At 37.1% G+C, this 15,676-nt stretch overlaps 1 protein-coding gene across 18 annotated transcripts in view; it reads right to left on the reverse strand.

Annotated features, from left to right (window-relative positions):
* The window catches only part of EYA4 (EYA transcriptional coactivator and phosphatase 4), a 155,250-nt gene that overhangs the window by 56,698 nt on the left and 82,876 nt on the right, over window positions 1–15,676 (reverse strand). For 17 of the 18 annotated variants that reach the window (XM_035321468.1, XM_035321469.1, XM_035321465.1 and 14 more), the window contains one exon: window positions 14,106–14,155. In XM_035321468.1, the coding sequence (XP_035177359.1) occupies window positions 14,106–14,155 (50 nt within the window). Of the gene's footprint in view, window positions 1–14,105; window positions 14,156–14,210; window positions 14,222–15,676 lie in introns of those variants that run through there. The other variant, XM_035321466.1, reaches the window with a different exon arrangement.

Genomic DNA, 15,676 nt, shown 5'->3' on the forward strand with positions numbered 1-15,676 from the left:
AAGAAAAGAAAAGAAAAGAAAAGAAAAGAAAAGAAAAGAAAAGAAAAAAGAAAAGAAAAGAAAAGAAAAGAAAAGAAAAAAGAAACTCATGTAGACTGTATTACTTTACAGGATATGTCTGCCAGGCAGTCAATATCAGTGCTTAGTCTGCACTTGGTGAAGAGGGCTCAGATGAAACTGTGAGCAAACAGGTTCACTGACAAAGGCCAACATTGCAGTGTGCCTCTGTACAACGTTTACAACAGGAGAAAAAGGATTTTTCTTTAAACAGCACTTCTACTTCTTCCCAAGCCCCCCTGCCCAATTCCCTAGTTACAATTCTGCTCTTACCGTCCATTTTTGGCTCTGAGCCATTCTGAGATTCTCTGTGCTTCCTTACAGCCAGGTGTCAGGTATTTTTTGTCTTCATTACATCCATGCGACCTTCTTTTCTCAACATGTTTTCAAACACCAAAGGCCATAGCTTTTGTTAATCTAGGATATGGCTTTTGCCATAGTACTAAGAAGATACTGTTTTACCAAAAGGAGCATATGGATATATTCTCAGTGGGTCTAGAGAAAAAAAATGCTAAACAATATGAAAACCAACTGCTTACACATTCAAGTTTTCTTTTGCTGGAGAAGAAAAACTGTCACTTTCTTCTTCTGTTTGAGGATTAAACTGAAGGTGAAAAGGTTAGATTTATTCTGGTGATGTATAAACACGCTAATAAGTTTAGAAGGCTCAGATTTTTGTGCAACATAATTGCTGAAAACTATTATTTGCTTGAGAGTCAGAAACACTATGGTCTCCCTGGTTCTTGATTGACTGAGACATTTTACTTCATATTAATGTCATTTAATGTAGTTTCCAGCAAACCACAGAAAACTGTCTATTCTGGTGCAATTGAGTTGGCCAGAAATCCACATAAAATTATTTTTTCACTCCCCTCTGACTTTGCTGGGGATCAAAAACATTTTCTTGACACAATTAATAGAAAATGTAAAATTAATTTCCACTTGTGGATAAAGCATACAATAATTTCTAGGAAATGCTTCTGGTTTCTCCTATTGGGCACAGTGTCCATTTGGTCAATGCCAAAAAGTATTAAAATAAATACATAAAAATCAAGACAACTCTGCGCGTGCGCACGCGCACACACACACACACACACACACACACACAAAAAAAAAGCTTGCTAAATTATTTATTTCAGCATAAACTTCCAGCTCATCCTCTCCGTGCTCATGAGGGTTCTTCAGTAATACAACACAGGTCTACACTAACAAAAACAGGGAGACTGTCATTAAAAAGTCAGATAATAGGAAACCATTTCCCTGTGTGGCTCCCCTCCACTCCACCTCCCCAGCCTGCAGTCTGACATTTGTTTGATTTGATGAAAGCAGATGATAGCTTTATATGGGAAACTCTAATATTCTGATGCAATAAATGGATGCTCACACACACAAAAAAGAAAAGCTACGTTGACTGATACCTTCTGGACAGCTGGATCCAAGACTTTGAGATTTCTTTTGTGGGCTGTGATGGGCACAGGTTTGTTACGATACATTTTTATTTCAGGGTATTTGCTCCAGGCTCTGAAGGAAGTATCTGTCAAGTGGTAATGTGGCATCTGAACAGATATTTCCTATTTTCTCCTTGAAAAAGGTAGATGGTAGGAGAAAATCTAACTCCAGGAGCCAGGCAGAGAACACCTCAACCAGTAGTCAGAGTGAACCAGAGGCTGTTCTCTGGCTTATGGCTACCCGAGAAGGAGTAGCTGAGAGAAGGGTAGGGAGATAAACTTTCTTGGTCTGCATAAAACCCATCCCACTCTGGGCCCAATGGTACATACAGCCCTAACAATTTCATGGCACAAATGCTCCCTTGCCTCAGCCTTGGCTCATGCCTGGACATGTTTAACACCCTGCCATGAGCTTTACCATACAGTCCATGGTCTGGGTTATGGACTTCTATTCCCAGTGTGAACAGAAAATACAGGAAGGTACGCCTTGAGGTTAAACCCATGTTTAACCTACTGCATTAAAAAAAAAAAAAAAAAAAAAAAAAAAAAAAAAAGTGGGTGACTAAAGTAGGTTTTGAAGTCATTATGTGAGCATTTAAATAAATCAAAAGTGATAATGACACTGCAGTTCCACGGGGAGCTGTCAAATATTGAACTTACATGAAATACAGACTTCCAGTTTACAGATACGTAAGGTCTAAGTACCGGTCTTTGGATCACAGGGACACATTTTCAAAGAGTAGTTCACCCAGCAGCTCCCTTTTGCACTTCTGATCACTTCCAGATGTGATCAGCACTTACAAACCCTGTGGTTCTTACAACATGATGATCTGTGTCATAAACAAATAACAATCACTTCTGTGGAGATGGCTAACACACAACCAGCAAGCCTGCGGCCTTCTCTCCCGCACCACAATTTCTGTAGCATAACTGGTCAGGGGAACTTCGGCTTTTCCTGCATCTCCAGCAAGTGACCTGACCCAGAGGAACAGGCAACCACCTGGACAACTGGAGGATCTCACCGAGTCTTTCTTTGGTGCTTTTAAGTCTAATTTGAGCAACAAAGACATTTCTTACATGTACAGAGTAAAGCATACTTAGACAACTGACGATTAGCTCTGCCAACTACTAGCCCGTTGCAAATCTGTCTTTTGTTAGAAATGGCCTTTGAAGTCATCCAGCTCACTGCATATAATTTCAAAACATCTTAGGGAAACACATAGCACCATCCTTCATTGCATAACAGTAAGACTTTAACTGGAACAGTGAGACGGCCATCTGGGTCCAGATATCAGTTCTTGGTATGTATCTACATTATTAATTGCAACGTAACAATAGTGCCAACTTTAGTCATGTACAAAAATATTTAAGCAAGCCTAAAATTGGGAAATCATGGATGAGAGGCCTGTTTAAATTTCTGGGAATTTTGCTGTTGCCTTCAGTGGAGCCTGGACTGCATGATATAAACATTAACTCACATTTTCATAACAAGACAGCAGAGGGTGAGTTGTGTCTTTGACTCCCTGAATTGAAATGTCTGTTACATTTCAAACTAGTGATTGAAACACGTGGTTCTTTGTCAGGGATTGCCCAAGGGAAAGAAGGTCTTTCAGGTGTGCAGTATTGTACCTAATCTCAACATAATTTCATTAGCCACCAGTACAAGGGCCTGCAAGAGCTCCATCCATCTCCAGAAAGAATGAGTTATGATCATTGACTAAGAGTTGTCAAAAACATGTCACTTTCACACTGAATTCAAGCTTTACATTTTAATGCAAACATTCTGAATCTTCTCTCTTATTTTTTTGGTAAAGATAAAATACTGGCAAGCTAGCTACTGGCAGCAAGCTTAGCATGGGAAACATTATAATGTCTCACTTTTAACAGTGAAGTTCCCATTAAAAGTTAAACCTGATCTGAACCTTGGCTTCCAAGACAAAAATTCTGTAGCTTACTTCATGTGGAGCACATTATGTTTGGCTCTAAAACAGTTTGTGTCAAAAGCAATTATTTCTCTTCTCTAATTGTAGTCACAATAATGTTCTATGTTTAGAATATGAAATAAATATATGCAACTTTCTGACTGCCTGATGCTTTAACTGCTTCACCATTTAATCATTGCTATTAAATAATAAGGTGTTGCTACGGATAACTATTCTGGATAACGAGGTATATTGAATGCATTGTATGCATCTCTTTTCATTTTGTCCTGATAGATGATGTCCTGATAAATATACTCACACTGGTTGCCCTTTACAAATGATATTGAATGATTACATTTAATTTTGCTTCACTATTTGATTTCCCTAAGTCATTTTATAATTTTATAATTTAAGATCTAAAGAACATACACAGTTTTTATGTACTTTTTAAAATTTCGGTAGAATTACACAATCACAGAATTGTAGGGATTGGAAGGGGCCTCCAGAGGTCATCGGGTCCAACCCCCCTGCCAAAGCAGGTTCCCTAGAGCAGGTTGCATAGGTAGGCGTGTGTAGAAGTGGGTGATTTTTCTAAGAGTCAATAAATACATGTAGCTGAGGACTCTAGGGCATAATCCCTTCTGAATTATCCCCTGAAGCTGTAAGAAGGGGCAGGTACAGATGCAAAATGGGAACCCTTCAGTCTCAGCTCAGACTGAATTCTGACAAGTGAGCTGCAGTAAAGGATACCTTTGCAGACCGAGGGCAGACCGAGGGCAGAGGCAAGGACACAGCAGTGGGTCCAGCTACTCCATATCCCATGCCCCGCCCTTACCCTCACCTGCCTTTCCTCCCTCCCGCAGAACCAAAAATCAGCATGTCTGATGGAAACTGTAAAAGGTATTCCGGTTTGCCTCTGTCTGATAAAAGCCCAGTTTACACCAAATGGTTTGACCTCAGTATGACTTCTGACATACCATCCTGCCATTAAAAATCATAATATAACCACTTCTGTCAAAGTTTGAGGGAAAAACAGGGTAGGATGAAACAAACTCTGTGGTGTTGTTGGTTTTTAAGGTCATGCATATCTATACTGCAGACTTCCTGGGGCAAAGACTGTAATGTTAGCACAGATTACCCAGCGGTTAAGGACTGGATTAGCAATACAGGGCATGCAAATAGGAGACATTAATAACAACATGATTGCGTTTTATATGTTTTGTTTCTCAGTAAATTTTAAAATATTAATGTTGTGAAACATAGTATAATAATGAAACCCTAAAGGGAATGAGTATGCTTCTCTAGTGCTATTTTGAGAAAGACTTGAAAAGCACTACATTATCTGAGAACACATTTTTTTTTTCCATTGAATTTAATATATATAATTAGAAGGAAAATAAGTTAAAACCTTGAAATAACATAAGAATAAAAGGTGGTCTTATGTCTAGTCACCTGCCAATTACTTCTACAATGAAAAGCAAGTAAAATAAATACAAAATCTTAAACATTAAAGTCATAGAGATACAGTTGTAAATTTAAATAGAAAGAAAATGAAATTCAAGAGAGAAGATGCATTCCCTTTCTGCCCTCTTCTTTGCTTGGGTCACACAATAAATAATTCTGCTAAAAAGCCAATCCATGGTATTGCTTTATTTATTTGGGCATTTATGGGCATTTATGTGCCTTTTTTTTTTTTTTTTTTTTTTTTTTTCCATAGATCTGCCAACATACCTTCCCAAAGAATTGCTGCTGGAGTCCTGGACCTCTCTTAAATAGCAGACAAGAATCCCCTATGAATTAGATTGAGACCATCATACTCATTTTCACTTATAACCAGATCCAGATTTGAACTTAGGTTTCTAAAGGTGGAAGGCTAGTAGAAGGCAAGAATATTTCATGCTTTAAGGGCAGGTAAAGTTACCTCTGCTCTACAAATGATATAAAGTAAATCCCATAGAAATTTGACAAAAATACAGACTCATATCACAGTAAATTATATCACTTGGCAGCTAAACTGGAGAACTAACTCCAGAATTGCCAGCAAAACTCAAGACACACTTTTGGATATGTGGAAAGCTTTGAGATTTCTAACAAAGGAGTATGCACAGGCATCTTATGAGACTCATAAAGAACCTTATCAGTTGGAAAGAAGTGTGTAAATTCTAAGGATCAGATGAAAGTTTTTTTTTTTCTCTTTTTTTTTTTTTTTTTTTTAATAAAAGCATTCAAAAGGAGAAGATAGAACAGACAGACCATCTGCAATGTAACCACATAAAAGACCCCTGGGCAAATCCAAACCCATTAGCAGAAGTGCTTGACAAATCTGCCAAAGAGCCAGATGCTGCTTATGGAGGAGTTTTTTTCCCTCGTCATCTGGATCCTCTGACTTCTGCTCCCAGAGGGGGACAACAACTGATGCTCAGCCTAACCTCTGTGTAAAGAGAACTGAAGCACAGGAATTAGGCTACCTTAAAATAAATGGATGAGATCAAGTCTGAAATATTAAAAAGAAAACATTTTGAACGTGCATACAAGTCATATGTGTAACATGCAGATATTAGAAAACAGAAAGCAAACTTGTATTTACTTTATTTCCATGTGGTTTTTATATATGATTTTTTTGCAGGTCATTCTACTCATTTCTTACTTTTTTTTTTTTTTTTTTTTTTTATCCTAATGACGATGGTGAAGAGGTGTTTTTTGGTGTGCTAAATACTAGCACAACATACTAACTACATGGTGTTAGTTAAGTACTTACAGAACACATAGATTGACAGATATTTAAAATGTATCTGAACATGTTGTGAAATATCTAGCCAATGAATTACACCTAAAAATATTTGAGAAAAAAAAAAAAAGTGATTCATTTAAACAGCAAGATGTAACAATCTCTGAATAGGGAATTTGGATCTAACTGGACAATTTTTTAATATTGCATTCTTCTAGGGACTTATTCAACTGGATTTGAAGTGTAAAGTAGGTGGAACCAAATACCTTTATTATTCAGGCTCACCATTGGTGAAATATATTTGGATTATCTAAGAGGTCAAAGAACCTGGAACAGAATTTGAATTAGTTCTCCTGTGTGCTGCTGTAATGTGATTTGACAGCAAAAATAGACTGGGGAGAAAGAAAGAAAGAGAGCTCCTTCTCATTGTGATTAAATGTGCTGAACTTGAAGAACCAACACCATCATTTTATGTCTTGAAATCCAGTTCAATTTTAGGAAAAAAAATCTGTAAAACTATTGGTTTAAGTAAACACACTTCCAGGTATAATCTCAGCTTATATTTTTTTCACTCAAAACCAGTATTTCCCCTATCCCAAGACACTCCTGAAGGCTCAAAAATATTCAGTTCTGATTAATACATTATTTAACTCAGAAATGTATGTACTTGTTTTCCAACTCTCTGAAATTCAAGTAGACTTTGTATAAAAAAGTACTACGTGACTTTGCAGATCAACAAATTCAGTCTAAACTGGTCACTACGGACAGGGGTGGAGGGATAACAGAGAGGGAAAGGGAACTGTAATGAATGCTTACTTTTAGAGGCCAAACCCTTGGACCTCACCTTGGGGCACAAAGCACCTCGTTTTGCAGAGCAGCAAAATACTCACTTTACACAGAAACTAATTTCAGCCCACCAGAGACTGCCAGACTGTCACCTTGGAATGGCTGGCAGACAAGAATGCCTAACGCATGCTGCCCAAGCTAATAATGCAACATGAAGAACAGGCAGAAAAGTGAACTTAAATACCACCAGTCTATGCAACTGGTGACAGCTCAGGCTGTATGTTGGGCTGCCAGTATCCACACCATGATTTAAGAGAAGCACATTGTGTCATTTGCAGGTGGGGAGGACACTATCCCACCACCCACATTGGTACCTACTCAGTCCAAAATAGATGAGTAACAACCAGGTGCACACTAAGTCACTGGGATTGCTTCAGTCCTGCTGCCTCTGTGCACCTGCACCTCCAGCTACAGAAAGTTGATGATGGAGAGTGACAACAGCCTTGCAAATGGACTGAAATTTTAACTCCTGCCGTCTCCATGTACATCACATTGTGTCACCTGTTTATTCAGTAGTAAAGGCAGTAAAACATGTATTACAATTTCTCTCTCATGGAATTAGCTGCTGTAGTTGACCAAGTTACATTGTGCAACAGCACCCGTGTATAAAAGGGAGAGAAGATAGCACTGGGAGAACTTCCCTGCGCACTGCTGTACCTGTGCTGCTACCACATTGTTCTACAATGATGACTAAGGGAATATATTGAATATTTCAATGTGCTTGAAAAACTCTGATCATAAAATTCATATTACATTTTTTTATATGCTTATAGGTACTGCTTATAGGCTCCCATCCCCAGTCAAAAGTTATGAGTGAGTTTTTTGTGTCTACTTCTTATATATGAAATTTTGGTAATTTTTGTTCCATTCTTTTCATTTCTTCAGTTGTTGTTTTTCGTGTTTAGTTGTTGGGGGTTTTCTTCATACTTAACTGCCATTAATACTTACTAATTGACACAGCTTTAGAACTTCATTTCTGCAAACTTTTCCCAGCCATCACACAGAACACCAGAATGCATTTCAGTTGAAGGGCACTCACAGTCCCCCCGTCTGGGATGGCAGAAGGCACCTAACAGTAGCTCAGCATGTGTGAAGGGGTTTCATGACTGGGGTCTGCTGGTGCTCCTGGAGCTGACTCAGAAATCACAAAGCACTTTGGAAGGTGCAATTATATCAAAACTATTAATTATACAATTACATGGGGTGGTTCTAGACCTCCTCACAATTAACCAGAAACATTCACACATGGAAACTTGTTGCCTCTTATAGGGCATGTAGAAGAGAGAACTGTGAGAGGACTTTAAAACAGAGATGTGAACATAGCAATATCCTGGGAGTCACCACTATCATTCATATATAGTAGTAGTCTGTAAACTACTAACTACTCAAGATGGCAGAAAATTTTCACACAGATCAATATGGGATAGCAAAGGGGACTTGATTTATGTCTGCTGGTTATAGGATGGATACCTTGGATGAGATCCCCACTCCAAGAAATATGCAATATTTTTACCAAGTGGAATAGCTTAACAGTCTTATGTTTAGGACATGTACTTAAGATATGTAAGACACAAGGTCTTACAAAGACATATCCAGTGCATAAATATAGAAAATAGCAACTATTTCTTGGAACACCTTAAGTATAGACAGTTAAACAGCATTCAAAGGGATTTTAACTATTTTCAAAATACACCTTAGAGAGCAGGAATGACAGCACTTTTTTAAAGGAACAGCAAATAAATAAATACTTCTAGTTTGCATTAGTGCATTCTAGCATGTAGTTGATCAGTATTTTGTATTATTTACTCTATCTCATTAATAAGACACAGTCCAACCAACATAAAAAAAATAAACTCAGAGCTGTTAAAATATATTTCTTTCTTTCTTGGAGAACTTTTTAATTTCCAGATGTACTATTTTTCTTTCAGATTTTAGTACAGGTTTGAAATTATTAGCAGTGATTGGTTCTTGCATTCTAGTAACAAATGCATACTAGAAAGCACTTACCTTCATAATATGTGGTGTTAGACAAAAATACTATGTGATTGTACGTAAGACTAACTAAAAATTTTCCAAATTATTACTTCTACTAACTCCTCTTTTACAATCTTGTTTATCCTAGTCATTTTTTTAAAGGTTATATAAGTTTCCAATAACTGTTCAAAACCTCTTGTTTTTTCTTGTTGCTTTTGCTTGTTTCAAAGTCTGACCCACAACTGATTCAGGTTAGTGGAAGTCTTGATACTGACATGATCCAGCTTGGCATCACACAAATAAATTATTTGTAGCATAATAGAAAATATGTTATGCTTGATTTTAGCAACAACAACAACTACAACAACAACAAAAAAGACACAGGAATTTATAACAAAGGAAAAATATAAAAAATACGTTGATTTTATATTGTTAAAACCACAGGGATCTGTTAATATAAACCATTCCAATACTTCTCTGTGATGTCATCAGTCACCATGTGTTTGTACTCTAAATAGATTATTGCAATTTCTGTAAACATATCATATATATATTTAGAACTCTTTGGGGGCTTGGTCCAGAGCCAATGAAAACCAACGGGCAGACAGTGACCAGCTTCAGTAGGCTCCGGGTAATCAGAAGACCAAATTTCTAAAGTTAACGCATGAGAACATCAGAGTACAGCAGACAGAGAGACACTGGACAGACTGCTCCAAAAATAGGAAGAAAGAATTGTGCTGCCTGCAAACGACATACATGAAAAACATACAACACACACAGCAAGACAACATACTTGTTGCAAGTGCCATGTGATGGTCATGAAGGTTGTATGTCATTCAATTACATGTATCTGCTCAGTCATCTTGCTAAATGTATTACTTTGATTGACTCAAACTGCTGAAATGGCATTCAGACTAAATACGTGCACCAAACCTTTAATAAGTAACAGATTTGTGTAAAACATTCTCTTGACTGCAAGCTATGCCTGTGTGTCCCAGAATGCAGCCTTTATAAGAAATCTTATTCCACAATGTAGTTATTTTAAAATTGGAAAATTGTGAAACATTTTTTGCCAGCCACTGTCTTAACTGAGAAGTCTGTGCTGGATCCTGCCAAACGTTTCTCTTAGGTGAAATGTTTATAACTATAGAGAACTCACTGACATGAATGTGATATTCTGACAATCACATACTGTACCTCCTGTTGACTGTTTTTTTTTCTTCCAATTCCTAAAATTACTTGTGGCAGTCTTTCAATTTTAGCTTTATTTATTCTGCCCTTTCCTAGAAAATTCATGTTGCTGTATCTGTTCCTCCTTATAGTTTGCCCCAAACCCAAGAAATAGTAGCAACCAGTATAATTTTATTTTTGCATGGATTCCCTTATGGAACTGAATGGTTTTGCAGAACAGCAGAATACGAACAATCAAAATAAATGCTTTCATTGGTGTATCTAGCTGGTCTTCTTATGCTAAATCAGCAGTGCAGCAAGCTGATGGAGTCTGCATGGATACTCAGGAAAAGATATACAGATATACATTGTCAATAGAGAGAAGTGGTTCAAATAAATAGAATCTCAGAAGCGTCTTCTACACATCTACTTCACCATGAGATGAATGTGACCTTGGGACTCTAAATTAAACTGTCATGTCAATATCTCATTTCCTCAGATGAAGCCCATTTATCATGTCACCATGATCTACAGGTTATTCAGTGTGAGATACAGTGGTGCTACACTGCTCCTGACTCTGAAAAGTGTTTCAATTAGCCTCTAGCCTAAATAAGCTACGTTTGTCTCATAAACAACAAATCCCTACCTTCTAATGAAAACTTTTAAGATAGATGAGAATTAAATGAAGGAGCGCATTTGGCTAAAAAAAAAACATATCTGAAAACTTTAGAGTCTGAGCTCACTCCCTTTTTATTGCACAACCAATATTATTTATTTTTTTCTGTTATAACTGCTGAAACATCAATGACAATTTCCATAGCTGTTGCTGGCTTTTCTTGCTTGGCAGTTCAATCATAAAGGTCCTCTTCACCATGTAATAATAAATATTTATTGTTCATCTGCTGAGGTGCAAATAAATTGAAAGGTACCGCTGGCCTCACTCTCCTACAAACTGGTATGCAAATGGTTGGGTGTGCTCAAAAGACCCTGGGAAAGGCACAACAGTTTCTGTCACAGAACCCATCAGATGACCTGTTCTGCTTGTATTTGGGTTGAGAAGTTATTAGACCTGCTAAATACAGATAAATGCAAGGCATCATAGAATCATAGAATAGTTTGGGTTGGAAGGGACCTTAAAGATTATTTAATTCCAATCAGCCATCAAACCTGTGCTAAGAATGTGAAGGTCCTGTTGAACAAATTAGTGTAAGTAAAAATTCATGTATTGTTTCACACAGCCAAAATTGCTACAAATGAAATATTTTTGATGATCTATCTGTCCAGAATAAGGTGCAGGAGATACACATTGTTTTCCTTTTTACTTTGGTTAAAGACACTGATGCCCATGGAAACCCTTTTAGGTAGTGCACTCTGTGTTAGCATGGCTCTGGTACAGCAAGCATCATGAGAACTGTATTCACAGCAGTGTCCCAAGTTACAGGGGAACCAAGCCTTGGTCTCATGGATATAATGTGAAAACTGTATTAGTTCTCACTGTTATTCAATACCATCTATTTGCTTGTTAATGCATTAACAACAGTAACTGTCTCTGGACGTGTATGTGCTATATCCTATAGCACTATATCCTTGCAAAACAAAAACAAAACCAGGAGTAGGTATCCAAATGAGAACAATGAAAAATGTAAAAGCCTATTTCTCATTCATGGGGGTTGAAAGAGACTTTTAGGATGAAGGAACAGAGAAAAGAATGAATATATTTTAAATCTTACAATGTGGAGCATGTTGTAGCTGACAGTGAAATGGAGAATGGGACCCAGAGAATGGGAACCATATTACCAGACTTCACATATATTCTAGCATTTAACTCATTTCCATAGGAATATCTTGAAGTATGAGACTGTAATTGTAGCTTACAAGTTTTAGGGCAACAAAACACTCCATTATTAGTATTAAAAATACTTCCTCTGATTATCTATGTAAAAATGGAGCTATAACAACTGCAAACAAGTTAACTTTCATGCATTGTGCTATTTTTCAGTTTTTCTTATATAATATTAAATAAAATGTAGGAACTGTTCAGCATATTTGGGGGATCAGTCCCATTTATACCCAGTATATAAGACAATTAAAAGCAATGTGTGTATATAGGCTCTGAACTTTTCCTAATCTCACTAGTGAATTTGATACATGGCCAGAGTGATGGAGTTGTCACCCATGCATGTCACTCCTGTCTTGTCAGACCTATGGTATGATAGTCAGCAAGTCACAACCTTTCTGGCTCCAGGAAGATGTAACCATTTTGCACAACTAGACAGCTATTTAGACATGCAGGATGAATTTGATTTTTATTACAAAATTGTGCAGAAAGAATGTATTAGTATTGCTATAGACACAATACCACTGTGATAGGTTTAATGTGTAAACAATCTGAGAAAGATATTTACAAACAGCTCATAGGGATTTTGCAAAATAACCCTCAAGAGACTTAGAATTTCTAAAAGCAAGTAATTTGTGAGTTGCAATTTGTGACAGAGATACTGAAGATCTATGCATGTTTTTGCGTTTATAATGTGGTGGGTGCCTACCCACCATGACTTCAGTTCTTAACCACAATTACCTGTGTATATATATATAAAACAAAACAAAACAAAACAAAAAGACAACTGGTGACAGTTGATTTTTATTGTCTATATAACTGGATACTTCTGGAAAGCATTTTTTGATGTGCTTCATAGGTTAGTATTTTTTATCATTATTATTATTTTTTCTGAAGGGAGTTTACTAGTTACATCTGCAGTTTGAATGTTTCTTTCTAAAAGACGAGCCAAGGCCAAACAAGACAAAGAATCTGCTGATACACACATGTCACTCCAAGAATTCTCCTGACAAAGTTCCCACACCCAGTTTAATTACTTCCCTACTGTAAAAACACTTTCCATCTGCATTTATTGTAATAGTTTCAAATCCAAAACCAACACGCTATAAAGCTAGCTAAATAAATGAATGATATTGGCCTTAGGTCCCAAGCCAGGAGCTATTCTTTAAGGCTGTAAGTCTCCAGCATTCATTTTTATGCTGATGTTTCATTTTATGTGCAATGTTTTCACTTAAGACTTGTTTAGAGAAGAATTACCTTGCTCCAGGCTTTCAAGTGTTATGTGCTGTGCGGTGCCCCCTAGCGCTGCTGCAGTCAAAGGCTGTCAGAGATTCCCCTGGAAGACCCAAGTCGCACCGCGGATCGAGATCCGACAAAAAAATGTTTGCTGCAGGCTGGATACACAGCCTTACAAACACACGGGCCAGGAACGTTAATTTCGACTGTTTCTGATATATCAATAAGCTAATCAAAGAAACTCAGACAATGCACTGCATAACTCAAGCCACAGATACTACATTGGACTTTGACATTACACGTGGCCCCCAGCTCCCACAGGATGCTGCTGCAACAGTGACACAAAGCTGAGGATGGGATTGGGCAAACCTTGAATTACTTAGCTTTTCTGAGTTTTAACCACAATGTTAGCATGATGTCAATTTTTGTGAAAACTAAATCACTATTCTAAACAGAAGCAAGGCAAAGATAGGCAAAAAACACCGCAAACCACCAAATCTTAAGAAAATCACCCACTGTGGCTCAACAGTTTACTAATTAACAGAAACACACAAACCTAAAACAATTGCTACTTCACCTGCTCAGAACTATACATACTTGTACCTCCATGTGCAAAACATAGAAATTGAATGCATCTCCTATTCCCCATGTACATGACATTAGCAAAGACAGTGTTTGAAAAGTTTAATTTTAACCAATACATGGCCTCTTCCTAACTTATAAACACAGTGCCATGCCTTTTGGAAGTGAAAAAAAAAAATAACCCAGTCTTTCCCTCTTTGCAAAGCAGGTCTCTCACACACAGTGCTATGTATCTGCAGCTCAGCTCCAAATCACGCTGCACCACTGAGCTGCAGGCAGTCAGCACTTGCCTTTCTTTACCATACCTGGTGTTCGGAGGCTCTGACACATCTGATTCTGTACACGTTTTCTTTACCTGCAAAAGCAAAGGATTTCCACAGTTACTCTCACTTGAAACACAACTTCCTCACTCACTGTTCACGCACTTACATCGCTTAAAGTGGACGCAGCTCTGCTCACCATGATCTCTATAAAATACTTCCCACATTTTACAGCAGCAGTATGCAGTACTAAACAGTGTGTTTCATTATTATCCCATGAACGGCTGCCAACTGCACTTCCCTAGGCTCCATTAGTATGTAAAATGTTCAGCTAAAATAGCTTGGGAGTAGCCTAACTGGGAACAAAGAAAGCAAAGAACCAGGTTCCCCACTTGGAAACCAGAAAGCCATACTGTTCTCATCTCAGTAAAGAAATGTTTTCCCAATTGATACTGCTTCTGTTTCCTGCTAAAGCTCACAATAATAAACACTAGATTCTGGGGCAAAGTGCAGTGCTAGCTAAATAATTCATACACCAATTTTCATTTTGTGAATCTGCTAACTGTATGTTAAATATATTTTCCTAATGCATCAATGAACTTAAAACACCACATACAACATTTGCACACATATTTGCAATATATAATCACATAAATGGTAGTTTGACTTCCATATTAATCTTTGCAATACATTGCTGTTAGCCAACTAAGAGTGAAAAAAATCCATTACTTTTCAATAAAAATATAAAACTGTTCCCTTACAGACCAGCTATCTTTTTGGGATCTTCAGGATTTCCTGCAAAAATTTAACAGTACCTTCTGGTAACCTAAACTTTTCATACCTTCAGTAGAGAAACAAGCATTTTGATCACTTGTGTGTTAATGCAGAATCCAGGGTTGTACAGGAGGTTTCAAAATTCCATTTTAAATCCATCTAGAAATACTCATAATTACTCAGATTCACTTCATGTGGCTTGCACAATATAAAGAACTTTCCCATTACAACTAGCACATGCTCAATGACAATTTTTGAGATTACCTTTCATGAATAGGTTTTCCTACAACTTCTTGCTACTTTAAAAGCATTTATTTTATTTATTTATTTATTTATTTATTTTAAAAAAAAGATTGTGACTCTGACTCAATTCTGTTGAAGTCAAAACTACAAATATTCACCAACACCAAAAGAAAAAGGATTAGGTTAATGTTAAGTATTTTCTCTGAAAACCTTGGGTGAATGCCATGCAATATCACTCAAAGATGTCTAAGTACAAGCATGGAGCTAAGGATGGTCATTACTGTTCTTCATTTGAGTTCTAGGTATTCAGCAAACAACAGTTACATATTTGGTTATTCATAGAAATCAGTTTTCAGTAGCAATAATGAAAGTTTTCTCCAAGAAAAGAACTTAACTTAAAGCTGTATTTACTATACAGTGACATCCAAAACACTAAAAAAGCAGAAAACATAAAGAATCTTCTAAATATTTTGTCTTGCTTGATTTTTGCTACAAAAACATTTTCAGCCTATCCTATTATCAGTTTCAGCACTGCTAATTTTCAGCCTCATGGAATTTTTCTTCACTGTTCATACTATGCTACTCCATGGACTTTGTAG

This window comes from Oxyura jamaicensis, chromosome 3 (assembly GCF_011077185.1).
Source record: "Oxyura jamaicensis isolate SHBP4307 breed ruddy duck chromosome 3, BPBGC_Ojam_1.0, whole genome shotgun sequence".
NCBI classification, from domain to species: Eukaryota; Metazoa; Chordata; class Aves; order Anseriformes; family Anatidae; genus Oxyura; species Oxyura jamaicensis.